The sequence below is a fragment of the Taurulus bubalis genome (genome assembly GCF_910589615.1).
Source record: "Taurulus bubalis genome assembly, chromosome: 2".
Taxonomy (NCBI): Eukaryota; Metazoa; Chordata; class Actinopteri; order Perciformes; family Cottidae; genus Taurulus; species Taurulus bubalis.
This window is the reverse complement of record NC_136590.1, coordinates 18,234,570-18,260,864: the sequence shown is the minus strand read 5'-3', so window position 1 is coordinate 18,260,864 and position 26,295 is coordinate 18,234,570. Positions and strand designations below refer to the sequence as shown.

At 43.9% G+C, this 26,295-nt stretch overlaps 1 protein-coding gene across 1 annotated transcript in view; it reads right to left on the bottom strand.

The window, feature by feature from the left end:
- The window catches only part of cacna1g (calcium channel, voltage-dependent, T type, alpha 1G subunit), a gene marked incomplete at its 5' end in the record, with an annotated part of 203,919 nt that overhangs the window by 13,781 nt on the left and 163,843 nt on the right, over nucleotides 1-26,295 (bottom strand). Inside the window, 8 exons of the mRNA XM_079214082.1 lie at nucleotides 261-683; nucleotides 1,319-1,440; nucleotides 1,752-1,830; nucleotides 4,666-4,736; nucleotides 6,166-6,296; nucleotides 9,705-9,814; nucleotides 12,077-12,228; nucleotides 25,625-25,675. Of these exons, the coding sequence (XP_079070208.1) occupies nucleotides 261-683; nucleotides 1,319-1,440; nucleotides 1,752-1,830; nucleotides 4,666-4,736; nucleotides 6,166-6,296; nucleotides 9,705-9,814; nucleotides 12,077-12,228; nucleotides 25,625-25,675 (1,139 nt within the window). The remainder of the gene's footprint in view (nucleotides 1-260; nucleotides 684-1,318; nucleotides 1,441-1,751; nucleotides 1,831-4,665; nucleotides 4,737-6,165; nucleotides 6,297-9,704; nucleotides 9,815-12,076; nucleotides 12,229-25,624; nucleotides 25,676-26,295) is intronic.

Below are 26,295 nucleotides of genomic sequence, written 5' to 3'. Positions count from 1 at the left end.
GGCGGGAAGTGACCTCAGAGCATCCGTCACGTCATGCGGGTACGCGATGAGACTCTGACCGAGACAATATCTGAATCTCACTTTTACTTGTGTGTAGTTATGTGGATCTTATCAATGCGTGGGCCGAGACAACGCTCACAATGGTGTGATGAGGACATTCAAGCGAAGGCACGTGACGTACATGCGCACAGGAATTGTGAGTATCTTTAGGGATATTAAAACAACCAAAAGTATGTCTAACGCAAAAAACGATTCCTCACCTCCAGCGGGGGCTCCAGGCATGAAGGGGGGTCTGCGCTGATGTTTACAGAGTCTCTGGTTATATCAGCAGTGGGAGAGTCCGGAGGACACTCTCTCTCCTGGTCCCCGTCCCCCCCGCCCGTGGACCTCCAGGGGGAACCCCCTGAGCTCGACCTGTCCGTGCCCAGCGCCAGAGGGTTGAGCTGGGGCGACCTCGTCGCCATGCCTCCTCCCACTTGCATCTGGCGCTCCAGCGCCAACTCCGCCTCCAGCTCCGCCTCCTCCTTGGCTTCCTTGTTGCTCTCCTCCAGGTGCTTCATCAGCACAGCAATGACGACGTTAACCAGGACAAACTGAGCGGTCAAAACGAAGGAAACGAAGTAGAGGGGCGAGACCACGGTGTTGTAACAAGTGCTGTTCTGGCCGCAGTTCCTCAGCGTGTCCTGGGAGAAGCATGGGCACAAGACATGAGCACCCCCGCCACAGCTTTTACCAGCAAGCAGATGATGCAAGAAAGTGCAATGACCTGGATAACGTTCAATAAGGACCGCGTGAACGGCAATGTTTTCTCTCTCCGGGGGATGGCAATGCCGGTCGGTCCTGAAATGCCTCGACTGCTATCGGAAGGATTGCCCTGATATTCATGTTGCCCAAAAGGGGAAGAAAATCTTGTTGATCTAGCATATGGATTTGTCACCAGACATTGGCTTTGGCGATCCCAAAGTTGTCAATTTATAATAAACAAATTTATTTTATTGTAATCGCTTTGTCGATCCCCTGAATCTTAACCCCAATCTGGCCCGAAAAGGAACGCAGAGACAGACCAACAGCCATATAAAAGTGTTTGAGAATATTTTTAAGGTAACTGGTAACCTATTAGATACTATTTTAGTTGTCTTAATGCAACAATTTAGACAAATATAGTGCTAAGCGAGTACAGCGAGTACAGCAGTGTTATTTGGCCCCATGGGTGAGAAATAATCTGCTTTTTCGAGCTGAAGAACAGCACTGAATTGTCGGCGTGCCCTAAAGAATCAATGTGTATGTGTGTTTTCCCAAACTGCAGTGCTAGTTTCACCTTCATTATGCCGTTCCAGTTGTCTCCGGTGGAAACTCTGAAGAGCAGCAGAAATGCCATCCCAAAGTTTTTGAACGTCGCATAGCGCCCCAGACCTTCACATGGATGCAATTCATCGCAGACTTGGGAGAGAAGGAGGAGGAGGAGGAAGAAGAAGAAGGGGAGGAATGACCAGACAGTATAGGAAAGAGGTGGAGACAAAGAGAGTTGTAGCAACATCGGGGCTTAGCAATTAAATGTTAATAACCGTAATAGTAGTTTATTAGTCTGAAAGCAACAAGCTAGAATGTGAAAAAGAGAAATCAATATGGTATTTCAACAAAGGGCTTTGGAAAGCAATTAACATTGGATAGATTAAAACCCACAGAGGGGAGAATTAAAGACTCTGTGCATGCCCGCGTGCCTGGGTGGTGTTTCTGTGTGTGTCCCTTACTCAAGTCACCGAACAGCTCCACCCCCAGCGCTGCGAAAATAAAGAAGAGAAGCATGAAGAGGAGACCCAGGTTCCCCACCTGCAGAGAGATGAGAGGGAGAGAGAGAGACAGAGACAGAGACAGAGAGAGAGAGAGAGAGAGAGAGAGAGATTATTCAGAGGAGAGAAATCCCTGGCAAAATAAACCAATAATGAGGGGCAACAAACCAGTGAGAAAGTGAATGACCGTTCACCAACAGCTACTGTCCAATTACAGCTTAGCAAGCCTTGGATTGCTCTGCGTGGCAACGCGGCGAGCACAGGGATGTAAGTAAGAGGGAGACACCACATTTTAAAGATTTTGCGCGATGATCTCTTTCTCTTCCCAAAGAAAGAGAACCCCAGAGAAACCCCAAAAACCAGGAGACGAACATAAGGAAACAGATCTCACTGTGTGTTTATCTGCTCTGACGCGAGCTGCAAATATTAGCATACGCAGCTAAACTCTCCGCGTAGTAGTAACGAGTAGTACATTGTTTTTCCCATTGCGTGGGAGCTGTTCCGGGATGGTGCTATAATGTGGACTGAAGTTAGCGGTCCTGGGGCTCATTCCTTTGTCCCCCGGGGTCCTTGTTGTAGTTCAATTGCAAAAGAACAAAAGGCTTTCAGGGAGTATATACATCGTCAGTAGGCTATACGCTGTATGTGGATGATCAAAACACAATGAACCCAGAGAACACACACATTGAACATTTGACCCGGGTTAAAAACATTGCTAAGACCATGAAAAGCCTCTGAAGAGTCTTCTCAACGTGTTGTATTAGGAGTATATCGAGCTGGGAGATACACTGATACGCTCTCCCTTGTTCCCGATACTCTGCTGGGTTTAGGGAAGATTAGAATCCAGCAGTTCCAGCTAAACCTGTTGTTCAAGACGACGTGGCGCTCCTCAAACGTGGTGGTCCGTCTTAGTTGGTCACACTGCGATACAAGAGCAAGGCTCTTCTTCTTTTCGCGTATCATCAACTTGTAAGAAGGCTAACACAAAAGAGAGTAAAAAAAATCTAAATAAAAACACAAGGAGCTCTAATCGTGCAGCTGATCCTGGACCAGAGCGCCAATAAGGAATCACTGCTTTGATGCAGAGGTGGGTTGAGGTGATGACAGGCTTGAGGATTTGTGGCTGCTGCTGCCTCTGTCAATGCTAATCAGCATGTGGCAACCTGCTCGCACGCCCACCACCGCCTATTATGGGATGTATTAATCATGAACACTTCTGAGGAGCTCCAGGAGGAATTAGCCTTGGAACGAGCGGCAGTACAGGGGTAGTATTAAAGACTGAGTGCTATTTCTCTCTCTCTCCCGATCCAAACACCGCACAAGTTGTTCTCATTTACCAACTCCACCGCCCCGAAATCCACCCACCGCCGTTCAAAACAAAGAACCTGAAGCTGCATTCACTTCCCGATCTCTCGGCAGGGGCTGGTTATGCAAATAAGGAACTCTGGAGTCGGCAAAAAAACAACAACATAAAAAAAGCTCAAGGGAAACCACGTCACCCCGAAACAGAAGACTGTGTATATCAAAAAGAAGCAACGGCTTCCCGGATGTAATTTTAGGGACAGCTTCTGTGAGACGTGTATGGAAAGTTCCATGTTTAAGTTTTTAATAAAATGATATCTTAGCAATAATACGTCACAGAGATATGGTTTAAAATCTGGCGGATATGGTTTCCACTTCCGTGCCTGAGCATCTAAACATGGACGTGTCGTATGACGCGTGCAAAGCTTCAGTTTGAGTCAGAAGATGCCACGCAAAGAGTCCTGAGCAAAGCTATATTAAGGGGATGGACGACGCAGCTTCAGTGCCTGAAGGATTCGCTAACAAGGAGCTAGCCGGAGCTAACGGGCCAGATAGCTGGCTGAACGGTGCGTAATCAACTGTTGTCCCTATCACCGTTAACTTTATTACAGTGAACTTAGTACGACAAGTCGTGTTGGACCTCCATTATGTGTTTGTAAGACCGTAACTAACGTTTGTTTGTTGACGATAGCTTCGTAGCGTTAGCACGTCACTAGATAGCGCCGTGTTGGATGTCTCTTCCGTGTCTATGACTGAACGTGCATAATCAACTGTTGTCCCGATCACCGTTAACTTTCTTACAGTGAACTTAGTAAGCCTAGTAGCGTTGGATCTCCGTTAATCGTTACTACAGTAGTGTTTAAGTCACGTTAGGTGCTGCTAACACAGGGCGAGCTAACGAGAGCTAACGGAGATAGCTGACTACAGCTATGAATGGTGGGTAATCAACTGTTGTCCCTATCACCCTTAACTTTATTTCACTGAACTCATACTGACTAGTATTAATGTATTTTACAGAGTGGATTCAGTGCTGCGAGGGTCCAGAGGACAACATGCAGCAGCCTCCCAGTTCGTCTGCCTGCCTACCAACACATAGCCTAGCAGCCTCATCATCCCCACCATATAATAATACATTTGGTTTTAGACATTTAATGACATGTGTCTAGCATGTTATTCATATATTTCACTGCTTTTGTGAACCTAAGACCTTTGGTAAACCATCAATTTCCATCACCAAAACCGATATACCACATGAGTAAAGTTATGTTTTCACAACAAATATGAATAATTTCCCAAATCAAGATTCAATTTTTCAGCTTTAGTCATATTTTCTCTTTACACTTGTGCCTTGGGACAATGGTGCCTCATTATATAGATAGCTGCGATTGGTCTGTAATTTTTGATATACAACACATGAGTATGTATCACATGCTAGTGACTTTAAAAAGGGAAATTTAAAAATTATGTAAAATCGAGAAAATGACCAGACCCCAAAGTGATAAAACAATAAAAACAAGATTGAGGAAGGAAAAGAGAATTCAATTGATGTTATTTAACAGAGTTGACGGTGTACCTGAGGCAGGGCTTGCATAACGGTGTCCAGCAAAGCTCTCATCCCCACCGCCATCTTCAAGAGCTTCAACACTGCAGACACACACACACACACACACACACACAGAGAAAATTAAAAATTGTCTCACCAATTTGAAGATTGTTCAGTCCTACATAACAGAACAGGGACTTCCTCCATTAGTGGAGTCACACGTTGGCTTTTATTACATTTAGGTATGGCGATCGGGGTACCGATGGAGGTACGCCAAGACTGACAGATAACGCAGAAACAACGGATGGAAAAGTAGAGACGCTCAAAAAATGTAGGTTTTTCTTGGCCTGGGCCGACTTCCAGGAGTTTCCACTAGTTTCCTAGCAACCCCACAGTGATGACAAAACTCCAGTAGGTCTCTGGCCTAGACCAAGAAACAAAGATTGTTTTTGGTACAGGATTGTACTGGTGGGCAGAGACGTTTGGGTAGAGACAGGCTAGCTGTTTCCCCCTGCTTCCAGTCTTTGCGCTAAGCTAAGCTAACTGGCTGCTGGCGTTGCACACAGACATGAAGAGTGGTAATGATCGTCTCAAGCATATTTCCACATAACCTCACACTAGTCCGTTATTAAGTATTAGCAATATAGAAACAGACACGGATGACAGAAGATGTAACTCGCACATCAATGTCGGCGAGGAAAGTGTGGAAATGATACGACCTGAACATGAGATGCACGTTGATGCCAGATAGAAAAGGAGCCGACTACTGTACCCAGCCAAATCACCGCTTCTCACACACACACACACACACACACACACACACACACACACAACCACACACACACACACACACACACACACACACACACACACACACGTGTTTGTGCCCAGTCTTCTGTGTGACAGTAATCAATACCGACTTCCCCCGCTATCTTCTTCCCTCCTGGCCAAGTACACCTCTGTCTCTTTAACTCGACCTTCCGACTTCCGAACCACCTCCACCTGCCCCGCCATTTATTCCCTTTTCAGGTAATCTATACGCCCACTACTTCTCTCACCCATCGACGTACATTTTTCTTCCTTTCATGCCTCTCCTCGTCATTTATTTCATTTCAACTAGTCAGGTCAGACGTTATGCATCATCCGTGCCTCCTCCTCTCATTTACTCCTCCGGTGCCTAGTCTCATATTCTCAGAGTTTAATTCAATTACTGCCATAATGTGTCTGGACTCTCCCCCACCCTGAACCATCTTTCCTCATCTCTCCCATTTTTCTCAGTCTTTGTCTCTACATTTGAACTCTCAGTTCCTTCCCAGCCCTGCGGTGTTGAGCTTACTGTGTTTCTCTGTGCCATCTGGTTGACTCACACCCTGCCTGAACCCTGCTGAGACTAGCCATGCAAAAAATGATAAAGACGGGCGGTCTCAGGGACACGGCTGTTTAACAAGGCATCTTAAAAGTTACAGCACTGTGAAAGAGAGTGTGTGTGCGCCTGTCTGTGAGAGAGTCTGTCAGGGGGGAGTTCCATACCTCGTGCGATCCTCAGCACTCTCATGATGCGGATGATTGTGGGGTTGATGGGCAGCGCGTTGCCATCAATCTCCTCCAGAGTGATGCCCATGATAGATAGTAGCACGATGGCCAGATCCAGCTGGTTCCACCTACACAAGCACACACACACACACACAAGAGCGCGCGCGACCCGTCGGTCCTTAGCACTGACTTGGAGCACTTGTTTTCACTTGAAACCTATGATACACGTGACTGGCTGCAAAAGAAAAACTGATCCAAACAAATCAGCGACTTTTGATGTCAGGTCAATGTCAATTTGACTGCTGAAGGAGCGAACAACACACTATTTTTTTACAACCTTTCAAGCCTACAGGGGTGAGTGTTTGACACACACAGCTAACTAATCACATACACTTCAAATTTAGAGACAATTTTCTGGATGCATGGGAGTATGCAGAATGTTTAAGTGTTATTAGTAGTGATGTGTCCTTTCGTGTCGAGGCTTCGATGCGCGTGTCGAGTAATCCAGGTAGATTTTGGTGAAGTGCGTATCGAGGCTTGTCTCGATGACGTTCGAAGCCTCGCGAGCCGCCCGCACCACGTGACTGATTCAGAAAATGGTTTGTGTGTTTGCCGTGCGAATTGAAATATAAGGGGCAGCGAAACTCAATGGATTTACCCCTTCCTCTCTGTACCAGCTTCATGTGTGTCCGTGAAAGGGTATTTTATAAAGCAGGCGAAATAGTCTCAAAAAGCCCAGCACTGTGGAAAAGTTCTTATTTTTACTTAAAGAATTGTACTCATCAACATGGACTAGCAGAGCAGAGGCTCGAAACACCGATGCTCTGACTGAAAGTCGGATATTCTAACCACTCACCCACAGTCACATCACAACCCTCTCCCAATTTGTTTCGAGTTTTGATTTTGACCCCGCCATTATATCATAAAGATAGACACAATAATAATAAGTTAATAATTGATGTATTGCCGTCACAAACATAATTTATTCAATTTAAAGCTTCACACACCAAAGCCATGGTGTCGTTATGATCACTCTGCCTGTTTTACATGTATTGTCCACTTGGTGGCGCAGTAGAGCAAATGAAGCCCCATGAAGCTTCGGCACATGAGCGAACCAATTGGATGGAAAGCTTTAATGCTTCAGGAAGCTTCATCTCGCCATCACTAGTTATTAGGCCGATTAAAAAAGCAGCAACGGTTTCATTTCAATTTGAGTGTATCATAAGAATAGTTACGGCAGACTCAGATCATGAGTTCTTTCCCAGGAACTGTAACGTGACTTCAAATCTGAATTCCCAGCCCCCGTGCAATTAATGTGTCCGGAACAAATGTCTGGAACAAAATGGGAGAATAAAAGTCGGTGGTGGGTGGTCGTACTAATCAGCTTCATCAATGCCCATTGTTTATTCTCCATGAGCAGCTTTCAGAGTTCCCTCCCCTTCGTAGCTTTCCTTAACATCCTTAATTAGACACTCAAAGTGTGCGAATCCACGCAAGAACATCAACTTAAAATACAATGAGATTTTTAAGTTAGTCCTCGGGGTCTTGGGTGAACATTGTGTTTGTGTGTACCTGTGTGTGAGTGTATGTGTATAGTAGTAATATCAAACTAGACCACTGCCAAATGCAAAAAGGATAAATGGTCCGACTCTGCCAAAGAGAGTGGACATCATGGAGCCCCTGGTGGTCAGCGCTGTTCCAAAAACATGACACCTCCACTGAGGTGTGTGTGTGTGTGTGTGTGTGTGTGTGTGTGTGTGTGTGTGTGTGTGTGTGCGTGTGTGTGTGTTAGCATCGACGTGCATGGCACGTGTAGTACCATACATTTGTGCTGTTGTGTTTGTGTGCTATTGTGTGGTTTTCAGCAGAAAGCCAGGGATTTCAAAGCTATGAAATCATCTAAGGCAGCGTGTTTTATGGGTGTTTAACGAGGCCGTTTGTATTCATACAGGCCTCACTGAGAGTTAGAAAAAAGCTCATTTAAGCTTTCTGAATGTTGCCTCAGATTTTCCACATGACTCCTTTAACCACCGCGTCATTACAACATCACGTCCACTAATGCGTCAAAACCTTAAACTGGGAGTTAAATGTTTTTCACCAGGATCTCTGTCTGATCTTTGTCGGAGATGTTTGACAAAGGCGTCACTAAAAGGACCAGTGTGTATGAGGAAGTGGCGTCTACTGGTGTGGTTGCAGATTGCATCCAACGCCCCTACGCTCGACCCTCCCTTTCCAAGCATATTTTAGTATGTAAGTATGTAGTAAGTATGTTGGCCTTCAGGTAACATATAAACGTGTTTGGTTTGTCCCTTCTGGGCTACTGTAGAAAACATGGCGGCCCACCATGGCGGACACTGTGAATAGGACCCTAAGGAGATACGAGGGGCTGGTGCTGATGTAACAAAAACGCAACGATTCTTAGTTTCAGTTCATTATACACTTTATATTCATTATACACAACATGAATATTATCTTCCATTTCTGCCAAAAAATCCTCATTAAGCCTACACACTGTTCCTTTAAGGCACTGGTGTCAAACTATTCGGCCCGCCACGTAATTTTATGTGGCCCGCGACGGCTTGAAAGACATGAAATTGCAGAGCCGTTTTCAGTCGTTCGCGAAGCCGTTTTCAGTCTGTCACGGGCCTTTGCATGGGCAAAAAAAAAAAAAAAAACTGTACTTTTATTTTGAAGGGAATTTCTAATGCAGCAGAGTGGCGTTTATTCAGTTCCTGTCTTTGAATGTGCTGTAACTATGTTGCGTTGTTCTTTCTGATAACATGACATCTATTGCTTCTGTCCACCCGGGGAGAGGAATGGACAGAAACAACATTGTGGGATGTATAAAATAAACTGAATTGAATATTCACACACTTTCACAACACACTTTACTTGCATGAGTTTACACACCAGACTATTTGTGATAGTTCGCTTGATTCCCAACCTTTTTTTATATTATGTTAAAAAAGGCTGAAGTTATAAAATTATTATGTTTATTGTGTTACCTTGTGTCCTTAAGATGCACTTTTTGTTTTTTTAATTGTGTGTAAATGGCAATATTTCTGTGTTTGGCATACTGTGATACTATCTCAGGTTCAAACTGTACCATATTTTCATTAAATCAAATTGAGAAGTTGAAAATGTTCCTCGCTTTGGATCTCGGCGGGTCATTCAGGGGTGATGGTGAGTCCTGCAGCCAGACCAGTTGAACCACTGCCCCAGACCACATGCATGTTCTTATTATAGTTATGTCCTTCTCAACTGTGACAAAAAAGCTTTGAACAAAGTTAATATAATAACGTGCGTTTAATCTTTGTCTTTGTTTTTTTCATCTGTTTTAAGTTCGATCTTTGATAGAGTTATGTGGGTTTTTTAACGAACAGCTGATCCACTGAATGCACAGGTAGAAAATCCACGGCCCGCCACTGTACAGTTACAACCGGCCCTTTGAGGGCGACCATGATGCTGATGTGGCCCGGGGGGAAAATGAGTTTGACACCCCTGCTTTAAGGGGATCATGGCAATTGAATACTGACTTGTCCTTGAAGAAGCGTCGGAAGCCGAAGGCCACCAACTTCAAGACAGACTCCAGGACAAAGATGACGGTGAAGATGTAGTTACAGATCGTCAATGCCTTTTTCAGCTCCTGAGGGAAAGACATATTAAAGAGTATCCATCGTGAGAAGTCAGTAGAGGTAGCATTACGTGTTATGGTATCTTAGCAGGGTGAGCTGTGGATTTCATTTTCTCTCGTTATATAAAATGTGCTGAAACTTTGCTGAAAGTCAATGAAAGGATCTCAAACCTATTACTGTTTTTATTTTACACTTTTTTTTTAATGAAACCAATTTCCCAATGTCAATCAGTTAAATTAATTGACTTGCTTTGGTGGACATCTTTGCGGTCTAATTCCTGCATTCACAGTCTTTAAGGTCCATATTGTAAAATCTGTCCTCTTTTCCAAAATGAGGTATTCTCCTAACAGTTCACTCACATTGTCCGGCCCTTCCCTCATCATCCATAATAAGGCCACTAGAATATAACTGTCCACTTTAGCCTGTGGGAGATTTAACAGTGCCCATCTGCATGTAAAAACTGACCTTTAGTAGCGAGACAAGGAGAGAACTGGTGGTCAAGAGGGATTTCCCTAAATCCTAACTGGTTGTCGACTCACAGCGATTTGTAGTTTGTAATACATCCTTTACTCAATTACATTACATTCAGTCAAACAATATTTTGTCACCTGTATAACCATTTGCTACAAATAGTGAAATCCTTAACACGCCTGACTTTAATATCCACTTTACCCAACACTTATGGAGCTTGTTTTCTTTCTCTATTCAAGAGCATTTTTTTTTTCAATTTGCTAATGGTTTTGAGGGAAAATATTACAAAATCAGTGAGTCCTGCGGTCAAATTAAAAGAACACACTCTTGAATAAAGATAGAAAACCAGCCAAAAACCTTCTATTGTGCCCAAAGACTTTGTATTCTACCCAACAACCTTATATTGTACCTTCACACTATCTATCCTACTTAAAAAACATCTATTGTACCCAACTACTTTGTATTCTACCCAAGAAAGTGTTATTGTACTATAAGACTATCTATTCAATCCAACAACCTTCTATTGTACCCAGCAACTTTGCAGTCCACCCAACCACTTTCTACTGTACCCAAATGCTTTGTATTCTACCCAATAACCTTCTATTGTACCTAAGGAATTGTTTTTCGCCCTAACAATCTTCTATTGTACCAATAGACTTTCTATTCTACCGAACAATATTCTATTGTACCAATGTACTTTCTATTCTACCCAATAAACTTCTGTTCCGTAAACAACTTTTACTCCAACAGTCCCATTCATCCAGAGGATAATTCTACTATTCTATACTTCCTATGTCTTTAACCTTACTTTGAACCTTACTACCATGCCACACTGCTGCCGTATGCCCTGTAACCCTCATTGCATTCTTCTCAAATGTTCTTCTGGTAATACCTCTCTCTTTTACGCTGCATTACTTTGTCTCTTTTACTTTTGTGGCATTTTGCTAAATACCATCTCTCCCTCCACCTCCCTCAGCCATCTTTTGTTCTACCTCCACCTCAGGGTTCTGATCAGTTCTGAGCCGGTGGCCAACAATATGTTGAAACGATAGAAATATTTCTAATTTGAGGGACAAAGGACAAATTCCAGCTGGAACAGCTGCCTGGTGGCGATTAAGATATGGCCTATAAATCACAAGTATTCATAGCAGACCTTGGTGTGGATACTTAGGATACATATGATTTGTATAACCTTTTGGGTGTACCAAAATGTTTTTTTCTCTCTTTTATTGGCTGTGTAATAATCTCATATTTATTGTTTTGATCGCTCTTTTATAGTTCACCATTTACTTTCGTAGAAGGCTTTTCCAATTCCTAACTTATTTTCATTTTATTTCCTATTGACCTAATCCCTTTCTCACCCTTGTTTAAATAACTAGTAACAATGTTTTGACATGCTATTTTCCTTTTTATTATTGCCATTTTATTATCATTGGCACAGCTTGCATTTCTGACACTATCTGAAGTACTGTGAAGCCATAAACCTGGAGTTTTCTGAGGATTGAAACGAATATTCCAATCATATTTAATATTAAAATCCAAAGCAGATACCGATATTTTTCAGATTATGTGCCAATATTTATGACTTTGATCCCGCACCAAAAAAGAAGCAAAAACATTCGTCAGAATTGGTATCCATCATACCAAACATAGATGTCACTTAGACCAACATGTGATTGCAATGAGTGACCGATAAGACAAACTCATGGACAAATTTGAATGTATTATTCAAGCGCAGGCATGAATACTTAATATTCCCAGAATATACCCTCTTTACCCCACCTTCCTCCCCCAGATCTGACCTTGGGCTGCTGGTAGTGCTCCATGGACATGGTGATGACGTTGAGCCCTATGATGATGGTGATGAACAGGTCCAGGTAGGTGCTGGTGCACATCTTGTGGATGAGCAGGCGAGTGGGGGAGTAATCTGAGTAGTAGGGCTTACTCTGAGCTTCTGTTGGAAGTGGGAAGTAGTGGGGGGAGGTGGGAGGGAGAAGAGGAGGAGGAGGAGGGGGAGGTAGCGTCCATACAGTGAGATAGGAGGTAATACACTGGGACACTGTACAGTAGACCTCGTGTGCAGAGGACTGGAGCCCCCGAAGCTGCTTTTAAAAATTAAAATAAAATGGTTAGTGAAACACAACAACACCCTCCTCGCACTCAAGTCGCTCAAGGCGGTTGACTCACAGTGAGAAGAAGAGATATGTGAAGAGAGGTGTGAAAACATTAAGAAAGGGGGAAGGCGGATCTGATAATGGACGGAGAGAAAGAGAGACTCAAGCCAAGCCCTCTTGTGGTCTGCTGTCATGACTAATCAAATCAAATTGCATCGCCTCTGATCAACATTTTTTTTTAATTAACTTTCCCCTGAGCAAGTGTGATGGGAAATAAACGGCACTGCTCAACATGTGTGTCTGTGTGTGTATGCATGAAATACTTTGTGGAGGAGGCTGCTGTCTAGACTTTCCTGTCTAGAGATTTGGCCATTTTTTCCCTCTGTCTCTCCGAACGTCATGTGTCACCCACACTTACTTCTTTCACTTCTGTCTTCTCAGGAGGAGAACATAACACAGGAGAAACATTTCCCCCCGCACTCCATCCATCACTTTGTTCCTCACCTCTCGCTTCCAGCCAGAGAGGATGGATGGATGGATCGGCTGGGAGATGAGGATGAGGAAGAGAGAGGAAGCTCGCACCATCTATCACCTTATCAGCGAAGGAGAGGCTCTAGGTCACACAGGAAGACGGGGGGAGAGACGCACCCACACACACACACACGACACACACTCAGAACGCGAGCGTCCTTCGGGTGCTGTGAGCTCTCCCTCTCTGCCCAATTAGCCCAGGTGTGCTGCTGTGGCGGCAGCTGTGCTCGTTTGGAACGATTCCCACGAGTGTGTGTGAGTGTGTGCCGACCGGTTTCCCTATTGTATCTGTGAAACTCCCCCCCAGAGATCAGGGAATAAGGCAGGAGAGCTGAGTAAGCTGACTCCGTGAACAGAATACCCACCCGTTCCTGATGTTGAATATATTTCGGAGTCTTTTGGGATTTAAATTTGTCTCTTGAGAGAAGTCCCATCAGAGACATTATCAGTGGAAAGCACGGAATACTATCATAGTGTCCGGGAGTGTGTGGAATTGTAGTCGGCATGGATGTCTTATTTCACCAGCATGTTAGTTATGTATTTGGGGGACTCCCCGTCAATCACCGATATGAGCCGGCCTACAGACACCTGCTCAATATGGATTATAATGGATTCACTCGCTTTGCTAATCAGTCCCCACTGCGGCCCCTTGACTTGAGCTGAAATACTGGGCTGTGCTGCCTTTTCATTCATAGGGGAAGTCTGTCATCGCTGACTTGTTTTAAAATAAGAGTCGGTATTCAAATAATAAGTGGAATGAACAAATAAAGACCATGCCCACAAAAAGCAAAGTAAAAAAAAGGGGGATCAGGTACATTTCGTAAAATGCACATTTCGAAAGTGTTAAATCTGAGTTTCTCTCACTAATTACTGCAAATGTATCAAGCAGGGGCCTGATATACTTTTTTTATGCTACCTAGTTGGTTTCTCCTAGTGAAGATCAGAAATATATATTATTCTGAATTAATCACGGTATGGGAGACTTTGTGGACTTTGTGGCCAATCAAACCTGGGTGGAGATCAGAAAACAGGAAGGGGCCTCATTAGAGTTTCCTATCTAATCATTTAAACAGGTGAACATTACGAATAGGGACCTGACTGAATTGAGCATTGCAAGTTGAAGTGTTGTTGAGCTGAGCTCCACGTTAATTATTCTGCTCAGGACCGTCTTTGCTGAAAGGTAATTTTGCGCCTGCTGGTAATCATTGATATTGACGACAGGGGAGATGAACCTGAATGCCGTGGTTGGGAGTTTGACTGCTGCCCCTCGAGCTCCGACAGAGATGTGCGTGCCGGAAAGTGGAAAAATTATGCGGCCTCTGGTGTGCTTTGGTCTGGCTTATCAAACAACATGCACTAAAACAGGATGGCATGCCCAGCCCCCTGCTTTTTTTCTTCCTTTTCGGCACCTCCTCTGGAAAATGTCTCTGCAGCAACACTTCATCAGCCTGTCAGCTGTTTTTATTAATGAGGCTGTATGATTTTGTTTGTTTTACGGGTAGACAATGATGAAGCCGATTCAAAGCACCGAGGTAGAGTCTGGCTTGTCTTTGAATCGGGGCAGTTATGTATTGCCCTCGTGGAATGCAACAACTTAGTTCATTCACTGAAAGTTCCTACTTACGGGATGATCCATCATCTTCCGACGAGCAAACATCATTTTTTACTCTGTTCTACTTACTGTCTGCAGGTGCGCCGGCGAGACACGCTCACGCAAAACAGCAGTACCTTTTGTTCCACCTCCTCCCCTGCACTCCCCCATTCATCTAAATAAAGAAAAAGAGTTGGATGGTGATGGCTGAAATAAGTACGACAGATTGGTTCGCCCTTAATGTTATGGATGTGGCGAAGAGGGCGGGACCGGACAAGACATTACGGGAGGAGAAATGGAAGGAAAGAGAGAGACAGAAACCTTTTGGCTGAAGCTCAACTAGTCTCTAGTAGAGAAGGGAAGGGAACTCTGCTGCAGATCTCCTGTGCTCACTTCCACTGCTCTTTTCTCCTCCTCATAGGAAAGCGCATGAGCCGCTCTTAATGAGGAAAGGAATCAATGCCGTCTCCTACTTTGAATCACGCTCGCCTGGCATCGCAATTTTCTTTGATTTTTTTTATTCTGAGAAAGGTAGCAACAGATGGGGAAGATATTGAGCGGATTGAAGAAAATGATTTAGCTCCCACTGTTGCTGCCTTTCCTCTAACCCCCTTCCCTCTTCGATCCTCGCCTCTTCTTCGCTGATGCGGCAGTCTCCGCTCTCGGCTCTGACACGATGACAGAGGGTGGAGGCCGGGGTTCACATACTGCTAACCTCCTCTCTGTGCAGGTTTTTTGTTACGAAGCCTGCTCTCTGCTTCTCCATCCTCATATTTCACACCAATTCTGTGCACGTTGAACAGACCACTCAGGACAATCGTCTCATGGGGACTTAGATCTCGTTATGTTCAATAACTAATTTCTAGAATCTACGATGGATGTATTTTTTGTTTGTGACAAAAAAAACATATTCTTGGATGACCCGCACAAAGAAGCTGGGCTGTCCATGCTGGGTCAGATTTTATTTAATTTTTTTTAAGGCCAATGTCCACTGGATCCCGCTGCCATTCTAACCGCTGTTTGAATATGAAATTGCGATTCACACGTGGCTCATAAACACGACCACAAGTCCCTCCCGAGCTGCTGCACTGCGATGCTGATGAAATCATTATTTATTCATTATCATAAAGTCACCAACATTTAAAATGAATGATTGCAGGAGGCGGCTCAAGGTTGTTGTCCTAACCCGGCCGCCCACCATCAGCAGGCCGGCCTATTGTTGTTCTGCAAAAGCTCAGCTTCGGAGTGATGTTCTGCCGGTTAGATAGAGATTCCAGTTTAAATATATTTTTTTATCAATAATGATAATGTTCACAATAAAATAGGCCCTACTAGACTGGCTCCCTGCACATACTGAGGCGGTGGCTATGGAACAAAAAATAGAATATTAAATTTTCATTCAGTTTTGTAGTGTTATATTTATATCATTATTTGGCTCCTTATTAATACTATTTGTATGATGCCATTAATTGAGCAACAACTGAAAAGCTGTCCAGTGTCAGTAGGATACTTTGATAATTTGCTTGTACTCGGCTTGTTGTTTTTTTGGTCTAGTGAAGGTGTTTTGCTTGGCGCGCGGTGAGGATGTTGCTTCACTTTCTCCGGTCCCCTGACTTTCTGTTGCTAGAAGCTCTTTTAGCAGCTGACTTGTTACTTTGCATCTGTAGCCCTGCTCATGTTTGCAGAAGTGACCCCAGCTGTGACCCTGCCGCTTAAGCAAACATGACAACACATTAGTCAAACATTTTCCTCTCAGACGTGGAGGGATAGCGAAAGTGCACAGGAATTAGACGACATGTGGTTAATAAATCATGGTTGTTTCATCTGGGCCACCGGTTTGTGAACTACATTAGACATTTGGGAAATGTTTCCAGTGGACACCGAAACCGCACAACTGGATTGCAAAGCAGCTGGATCGCGTGGGCATTCTGTTTTAGGTTTCCTGAATGATTTTAAAGACTAATGACATTAGGAGATCTAAGAACCCCCATTGAAAGTCTGCCTGAGGTCCGACAGACAGTAAGAAGGAAAAACCATGTGAGAGAAAACAAAAGACAGTAAATAATTTCCTGTCCAAAAACAACCCCAAGAGCCTCATTCCTCTTTTTCGCCCTTCCGGTGTACTCACCTTCCCCTTTCGTGAACGCCTACTCTGAGCTCACCTTTGGGCGTGAGGAGGTCAAGGGCCGGAGATTCGGCCTGGGAGTTGCTTTTGTACGCGGCCAAGCTCCAAAACATATTCCATACATTTCCGAGGCGGTCTTTGTTGGGAAATACAGACACAGTAAGGGTCCTCGGTTGTGGTTGCCGATGAGTAGGAAAGGCACAGTACAGCACCATGGCTGTACTGTGACTGTGTGGGTGAGCGCAGGTTGGCTTGGGTTGGATATGTGGAGAATGGGTCTGGAACGGAGTGGACCTACAGCGGTCCAGAATGTGGTGATCACATGGCGGTGTCTACGGTAGGTTGTGAGGTGGAAAGGATGCTGTGCCAGCTATACTCCGATGAAAAGGGGGGCCTCACCGTGAATCTTAAAACAACACGAGACACTGCTACAGCTTCGATTCTTTGGTACAATGGTTTCTGCTTAGCTGGATCTCCTCTGAATATCTTCGAAGGCCTTTATGGGTTTGGTAGTTCCATCGGAGATTTACGGGTATTGGACTATTTGGGTAAGAAGTGCGGATAGATATGGTTGACGGGAAATGGATGAGATGTAGGGACTTAAAAGCTTGGAACCCACATGACAAAAAAAGAGTGGCTGTGAAAGAACGTGCAGGGCAACGGGACGTAAAAGCAGCAACAGTGCACTTCAAGGTCAAATATCTGGATAGAAATTAGTAAAATATTGACAAGAAAAGTTTCTAATTTTCACATTTCTGAGGCCGCAATTTGGTTGGATGCTGCGGCTGCTTTTACGCCCCTGTCCTTCATGGTGACAGGCTCAGTAGTAAACCTTGAGACTCAGTGTCTGCCTGGAAACACGTGTCAAAGTCAAGGACCCGGACGTCCAATTTAGAAATCCAGCAAACACTGAGTCTTAAAAAAAGAAAAAGAGAAACATTTGTCGGCACAAACAGTCGCTGTAAAACAATCAAAAAGAAAAGATTTAACTGGAATTCCTGAGTGCTCTGCTGCCTTGCTTAAATATCCAGCAGAGAGAAAGACACACGGATACAGAGAGAGCACGATAGAAAAGAGAAATTAATTAAACATGGGGACAGAGAGGAGCAGCAGAGCAAATTGAGGGAGTCCAGAAGAAAACAGGCAAAGAAATAAGGAAACATGACATCATTCAAAATGACAGGGCATGATAACGCACGCACACACACACACAAACACACACACGCACACACAAACAACCACGCACAGTCATCTGCGCTCTTTCACGCACACAAACACACACATAGTGCTGGTTCACATAGTAGACTGACACACCTCTTTCTGAGTCATACTTGAGCAGGATGGACCAATTGAGATGAGGGACTGAATGGTGAAGGCAAGCGACTGGACGGCGTGAGTGGAGGGCGGAGCAACAGGGATAACACTGATGACAAGGTACAGACCGATGGGAAGCTTTTCAACAGTATAATGACAAAGTGTGTCACCCTTCCTCTCTCTGCAGACTCTAGGTTTACACCCAGAGGAGCGATATCGACTCGGTCCCTGTCAACTGACACGCAACTGGAGAGAAGAAACCCTCGTAAGGTGGATAATATCAATATCTGAGCCTTCCTCTGAGTGAGTGTAAGAGCCCAAATATTCACAGGTTCCTGTAACATCTTTTTACGTCTCGTATGTTGAAAAATGTTCGTGGAAAAAGGGAAAGAAACAGAAATATAGTGGGAAAGGGTGACTCTAGAGAGAGCTGAGATGAGTTGTGGCTGAGCACTGAAATCGGCTGAACTGGATAAATAATCTTCACTCAAATGTATCTGTAGCTCGACACTAGGGATGATGCTGTTGGTCTGTTACTCCACCACTTTGGTCCAGACGTAACAGCTTTACAACTATTGGATGGATCGTAGTGTTCATTTTGTCAGCTATCGTTTATAAATTTAGTCTTCGGCCTTAGTTACACTTTTCCTGTCCAACTTTTTGACATCCGATCATGCCGGGACGCATCAGGTGTAAAGGTCTGTAAGAGACCAGGATCGGATCTTGAGCGCATTGGGAGCCGCTCAGCTCCCATTGGGGGTTTCACAGAAAGTCTCATTGAAAAAATAAGTGTACCCACGGCCTCGGTCCTAGTCCTGTCAAATGTTCCAGTAAATCTTGATTATATTTCGTCATTCAGATCCTGTCAAGTTTTAATCGACTGTCGAGCATTTTATTGTTAACTGTTAAAGTGTAACTATTTTAGTAGCACAGGAAACTGAACTAAAATTTGCATGTTGATATAATATTGGCTTGTTAATGATTTAGTAGGTGCCTTCTCGTCATTGTCTCATTTGTTGTCGAACATCCTTTGTCAAAGCTTTTGTTCACGAAAACCCTGACATGTTTGTGCATTTATGACATGCATGGTTCCCAAAGAAAGAAGCCTAGCACCTTGGGTGATCCTGACTTCTTCCTCTACAGCACCACCATTAGGTAGATAATCCTGGATTTGAGTGAAACATCTCAACAGCCATTGGACTGATCGCCATTGGAGTTTGGTCCAGACATCGCTGTTCCCCCGCAGGGGCGACATGTACGACTTTACATTCTGACCTGCCGCCACCACTTGTCCAATCATTTAAGACCAAACCAACGACCTTCCCATCAGCTTCAGTTGCACTTTGTGTCAAATAGCCTGTGTCAGCATGCTAACACCCTAAACAGTATGTCTGCTGAACATTGAGCATCACCGTCACTGAAGTACAGCCACGTCAGTGTCTGCACACTGAACAGAGAGAACCTCTTCTGCTTTGTCTAAAGGAAGGAAAGTACAAAAGTCCATCTCGTGGCTCTTTTAGGAGAGCAGCAAGGCAGCCATACGGTGGGACACGGTCTGCCACTCCGCTCCGTGTCGTTCTCTACTCAACATTTCTGCAGATGAAATATTCATGGAGAAAGTTCCCCAAATGAAACATTCAGCGCACGCGTCGTCAGGGCAGTTTTTCCTCCCACAAAACAGCTTTTCAATCAAACTCGCCAAATGCTCTATGCACGTTCACAGCAATTATTAATGTTTCAACGTTCCACTTTCTGTGGAAATTAATGAGCTTTATTAGTCCCTTATATTACTTTCGATTTTGCCTTTTGCAGGCATATCAACATCATCCATTAGTTTCTGTTTCTGTCGCAGTACATATCCGTCATCGGTCCTTATATATGTAATGTCACCCACGAGGCAAATTTGCTTAATTAACTCACTTTCTGATATGAAACCTAGACATCCAGTGGCACGCCCCCAAGCAGTCCATTAACATGGCTTCTAGTCGCACGCTGACCCCCAAAAGCTATGAAAGATTCATCACATTTGACTCTTCACTTAACACCACCACCTACACCTTGTGGCATTACACTTTTACTCCCCTAGATCTGCATCTCTGAGACTTTTTGGCCAAGTTACGTCACTCTTTCTCCTCTGAGAATCACCCCCCCTCTCCCTCTTATTCGCCCTCCCCTTCTAACGGACTGGTGTTATTAATCACATCTCTGCAACAGAGGAACTGAAGAAAGAAAGAAAGAAAGAAAGAAAGAAAGAAGGAAAGAAAGAAAGAGGAGAAATGTGCAAACTTTAGTAAGATGCATCTCTGTTAGCTCTGACCCAGATACAGATGAGGATTGGCACCGGCTGGTTTACGCGTGTGTGTGTGTGTGTGTGTGTGTGTGTGTGTGTGTGTGTGTGTGTGTGTGTGTGTGTATGTGTGTGTTTTGTGAAAGCGCGTAGATGAAGAACAGCTATATATGGAATGTCAAGCTGCTTTGCATTTACCCACACAAATGTGTTTGGATGTGTGTGTGTGTGTGTGTGTGTGTGTGTGTGTGTGTGTGTGTGTGTGTGTGTGTGTGTGTGTGTGTGTGTGTGCGGTGCTGATGAGTGAGGAGATGATCCTATTATCCTCGTGTTGTTGTTGACTGCTGGTCGTGTAGTGACAACAGAGATTAACAGCAGAACATATGAAAGGACTTTTGTTTACCGACCTCAAGGTGATGGGGATTTATGAATCTACATGGAGAGAAAAACGACGGCAACATTGTCCGCATCAGCTCCTGCTGTGACTCCACTATCGGCACACTTGTAAGCTCACTTTTCTGCAAATGAGAACACCGTTCTCAAAGTTCAAAAGCTCCCATTCTATTTTCTTACCGACTGTTAAAAACAGATTTTTGGGGAGGACTTAACAAAAATGTTCAAAAGGTTGGAAAACTTTGCGAACCTCAAAGTAAGTCTGACTGATTTGGGATTATTAAAGTTTAAAAAAAAAAAGTCTTGCCATTGGCGAAGTCTATAATCCTAAATGTAAGACTGGAGTATTCTAATTAGGTTTAATATGAGCAGGTGTCAATTCATCACTTTTATTATTTGGTCAATAATCATATTTTTGATTTGCATTAAGACATACAATGCACTAGCAAAAATAATGTGCTACTGTTTCAGAGAATTTAATTCTACGTAATAGGCTTGTTCATTTTGCAAACAGCTTCGATCAGCATATTTCCCTGTGCTTAACTCTTTACCCTCAATTTACTGTTGAAATGAACTCACCAACAGGTAATATCCAAAATAATGGTAGACGCCTCATGGAAAAGTATTTTACCCCTGAAGATCACTCTCAAAATATGACCAATTATTAGCTTGTCCTCATTCTTTCCTCATAAAACAATTGCAAAGCCATTTTCCTGTCAAATTGCTCACTGTTCACACTTGCAGTCTTCGTCCCTGCCTTTGCTGGTCCAACGCTATATACGTTTCTAGGCGTGTTATGGCCATCAGTTGTTTATCGGCAGAAAAGCATGAAACAAGTGGCAGGAATGTCCATGAGTGAGTGCACGATGCATACAGGCTGACTGAGCTTTGAACATATTAGAAACCGTGGCTCTCTAATCGTGCTGGTGTGGACGGGCGTGAACGGATGTTTGGACACAATGACATAGACACCCGCATTCGCTACTTGATTGGGTCTTAGCGGTCACGGCGTGTCCTTCCCAGATTCGTCACGCCCACGATCACATGACACCAGGTCCACCAGCGACGGGTACACCTGCAGTGTCGATCTGTTCAGCCCGTTTGGGAAGTTGAGGGCCATCTGTTGACATGGCAAGAGCCAGAGCTCTCTGACGGACTCATTGGTGGCGTACCAGGATAGTACACACACACACACACACACACACACACACACACACACACACACACACACACACACACACACACACATATGCAAATGGTCAACATTAATTCTTAAAGATCTTGCATGGTTTATATAATGTGGACACCCTTAGAATAAATTCTAAAAGTTGGTACTGATAAACTCAACAGTATTGTTCTACTTGTACGAGGTTAATTATTGTTGTTTTTCAACCCTCTTCTATAGAAATAACATTTGTCCGACATCATATTCAGAGGTGAAGACATGTCTTGGGACTGGATGCTATCTGTGTCCAAATAGCAAAAAAACTAACACATAAGCATCTCAGCTCTCAGAGAAAGATTGTGGTCTGGCTTGGTATGAAAAAGATAATTTAGTTTAGTCAACACATGATGTTCCCCTGACCTAAATCGAAGTGGATTTGTTGCCTAAAACCAGGATGTGAACGCCGGTCTCTGGTGACAAAGCCTTATGCTTTGCACACACACCGTCCACCCTGAACCACCCACATGCAACGTCCAGGAGGTACAAGAGTACGGTGTAAACACAATTAGTGTTAGTTTTAGTAACATAGAGCTCCTGGAAGACTTTGAGAAATGGCACGAGCAAAGTTGTTTTTTTCTTGCGAGTAGTCGTTTTATGACTATTTTTCAGTCAAATTAAGCTAATGGAAGATGACACTTTGGGCTCTAGGAACTTGTAACAGGCATTTATTTTCTGAAGTTTTTTGGGGGACTAGATGGTTGATCAAATAATCCTTCACCCCCGAAAAAAAACAAATCAATATTTGTTGCAGCAGTAAAGGCAGGTGTGTTTGTGATGCTGTGTGTGTGTGTGTGTGTGTGTGTGTGTGTGTGTGTGTGTGTGTGTGTGTGCGTGTGTGTGTGCGTGTGTGTGTGTGTGTGTGTGTGTGTGTGTGTGTGTGTGTGTGTTAATTGGCTATTCAACAACTGGATGGATTGCCATGAAAATGTGGCACAGACATGCATGAGGATGCATCCTCCAGAGGATGAAACCTTCGGACTTTGGTGCACATTTGACTTTTATGGCGTTTGACTTTTTGATGGATCATCACGAAATGCGATCGGTCACACATCAGCATCACGAGGCTCGCGTTTGGAGTTTTCGGTGAAATGTGAAACTTCTGAATGGATTGCCATTCAATTTGGTACGGTCGTTCATCCCGCAGCATCTTCGTACTGTCATCGCGAGCATTTCAGCATGCTGACCTGAGCGTTCAGCCCATTGATGTGTAGGAGAAAACGATGTGAGTATGTGTGTTTGCATGCATGTCTGTGGTTACATCGTCATAATCTGAATCTGCGTGTATCTGTGTGCAACTCCACCACCTCTCCCATCCACCCTTATGCATCCCTCCTCCTTCCTCCATCATCATCATCTCAGGCGAAATCCTGTGCCTCCTTAATCGTCTCCTCCTCTCTCTTTGTTCCTGTCCTCCGCTAACGATAGGAGGCCGCAAACTCCGTTTAAAACGCACTGCCCATGACACACGTGCACGCTCACACACACGTGCACTAGAGATACCACAAGAACCAATACTACAGTACCAAGTTGATGCCAAAGTTCTGAAAATGTGACGTTACTTTTTTTTTCTGTACCGCAGGTACCATGGGTACCAAGGAGGGGCTCTAGACGGACAGCGTCTAAACTCCAAAAGGACGCCGTAAACTCATTATTGAACCCTAATCTTACACTGAAAATTCATCGTTGTGAACAATAAATCCGTGTTGAAATAGACCGGAGGAACACTACGCAGCGTTGGCTGTTAGCAGCCGGTGGACAGCACAATCCGGCCAACATTATCGGAGGCTGCATGGAGTAACATAGTGATGGGTTCAAGCTCTATTCTGTACAAAAAAAGAGTATTAGGTAAAGCTAAATTGTAACATTATTATGATGTGCTATCATTATCAAATGTAATATTGTAAAATGTAGTTTTTGGGGAGAAAGCTGAATAATGTTTAAAGCAGCAATATAAATTAGATATTATCCAGACTTCCTAACTCGAGTACAATGTTTTGTACACACACACACACACACACACACACACACACACACACACACACACACACACACACACACACACACACACACACACACACACACACAGACAAATACCATCTTTATGCAACAACAATATTTGGAGCCAAAACTGTGAAGATTTCTGCTAGAAAAACTAGTTAGACACTCCAACAGAGTCTGTTGCAGTTTAATTTACTGTGGTGCATTTACATATTTTGGCGCTAGCTGTTTTCAAATTAAGCTTTTAAGTCGAGCACAGACTCAATGGGAAAATAACAGAATGCTCTTGATTGAATTTCTGTGGTCTGCCCTTTAATGGAGGTCTGTGACTTTTAAAAGAGGGTTTTATTAAAGAACGTCAGCAACAGAGAGACTCTGTTTACCCAAGATGGCACCACTTGTACAACCTGATCACGCTCTGATCTACTGTAGCAGCAGTGAGTTGTAATTACAATGCTCGAAAAGAGAACGCAACTCAGGCAAGTTTAAAGGATGATTCCAAGCTATCAAAACGTGAACCTTATTACAAGAGCTTTGGCCATTATTCCTATTAGTAATAATAATTGGAAGTTTAAGTTGCTTGTATCGTCTCCCATAGAATATATTTGTCTTGGATTAATTTAGCGTGTCAGTATACTAGCATGCTTAACTAATATGATTTGCTCAAAGTAGCAAATTGGTAATCACTATACACATTTCTGATATGAATGCAGAATTTGTACGCGACAGGATAAGATGTTGGTATCTGAAGCATTTCCGTCTGGTATTGACCAATCACGATTGAGCAGGCGCTGCTTGTATGCAGATGTGTTGAAGAGAAAATACTTGGATCTTGGAATCTTGCAATCTTGGAACCCAACACCTAGCATCTATGATGACAATGTATCTATTTATTATTCGCATCAAATTAGCTTCACATTTGCTTCGAAATAGAAATATTGTCGGTTGAACCCAGAGGCTAAATTCTCATTAGGCCAAAAACTGATGGGCTCCGAGGTTGCCTCAAGAGAGTCTCACAGAGCTGCTGGCATGATTGTTGACCTTCAGTCTTGTTTTTAGTCGTGCTGGCAATGCTCTAAGTCGGTTGGTCCACCACTTCGATTCAGACTGAAATATCTCTACTGAATGGATTGCAGATTCATTTTGTGCAGACATTCATGGTCCCAACAGGAACTCCAATGACTTTGGTGTTCCCCTGACTTTTCATCTCGAGCCATCATCAGGTTTAAATGTTTCTCTTACTCAAGGAAATACCTCCACATCTACTGGATGGATCAAAGCTCTAGTCTCGTTACAACCTGTGTAATAATCTTAGTGCTCTTGCCCTACACTTCCCGTATCTCAGCAATTACTTTGCTGAGCACAATAGTATGACAACTAACAGAAAAGATGGATAAAAAGTCCAACATTTGCTGCACGTCAGTACCCTTTCCCTGTCTCACCACATCCTCATCTCAGTTTCCCTGCCACCCTAACGAGACAAGAGTCTTCTTATCTTGTGGTGGTGGTGCAGCGATGCAGTGCCGCGGACGGTGGATGGATCGCAGTGGGTGTGGAAGTGCTGTGAAAGACAAAGCCACGACAGAGAAAACAGGTAACAGCATGTCCAGTGGACAGAGAGCTGATGGGAGAGAGGCAGGGGGGCGGGGACGCGGGATGGGGCCCTACCTCCCGTGATCATTGAACTTGGAAACCATAGCCACCATGGTGGGTGGTCGGTGGTGGTGAGGGTTTTAAAAAGGGACACACAGAACATGCTAAAAACTCTGTACCTGTCAATGTGCCTTCAGAGAGGGCCCAACTCACCCCCGGAACCAATAAATCTAGAGGAATGAGACCGTGTTAGTCAGACAGAAGCAGAAGAAAGCAAGGAAGGAAGGTTGACAGAGTTTGAAACAGGAGAGAGTCAAAGAGAGAAAAAGAGGGAAAGAGGGATAGAGTAAGGCCAGAAGGAAGCGATGACAGATTAAGCTGGTTTATGTTCCTACGTTTTGTCTTTCCAGTGATTCTGAGTCCAGTTCTTTGGATTAACACTTTTTTTGTTTTGCAACAACCAGGAACCCGTTCCGTTGTCTCTCAAACCAAAGTTCTTGAACCAAAGCAGACATTTACAACCACCTTACAAACTGTATTCTACTGACTTGTACCAGTAAGCTGTCTCTTTTCTCGAAGCAACCAGGTTTTTTTTTCTTGCTATTTTGCAAATAAACCAACATATAGTCTTGTTTTCGCCCCTTAACCGTACCGGAAAAGTTTCCTGGCAAAAATACCAAGTCAGTGAAAAAAAACGAAAAAACATTCAACCCAAAAATCTGTAAAGGAAGAAGCGAAAAAAAAGGGAGACGAACTTAAAAATATGAAAAGGTTTTGTGTGCTTTCAGGAGAAGGGGCATAACGTGTACATGTGTTAGACTGAGTGAGCAAGGGTCTGGGAGAGTTTCTC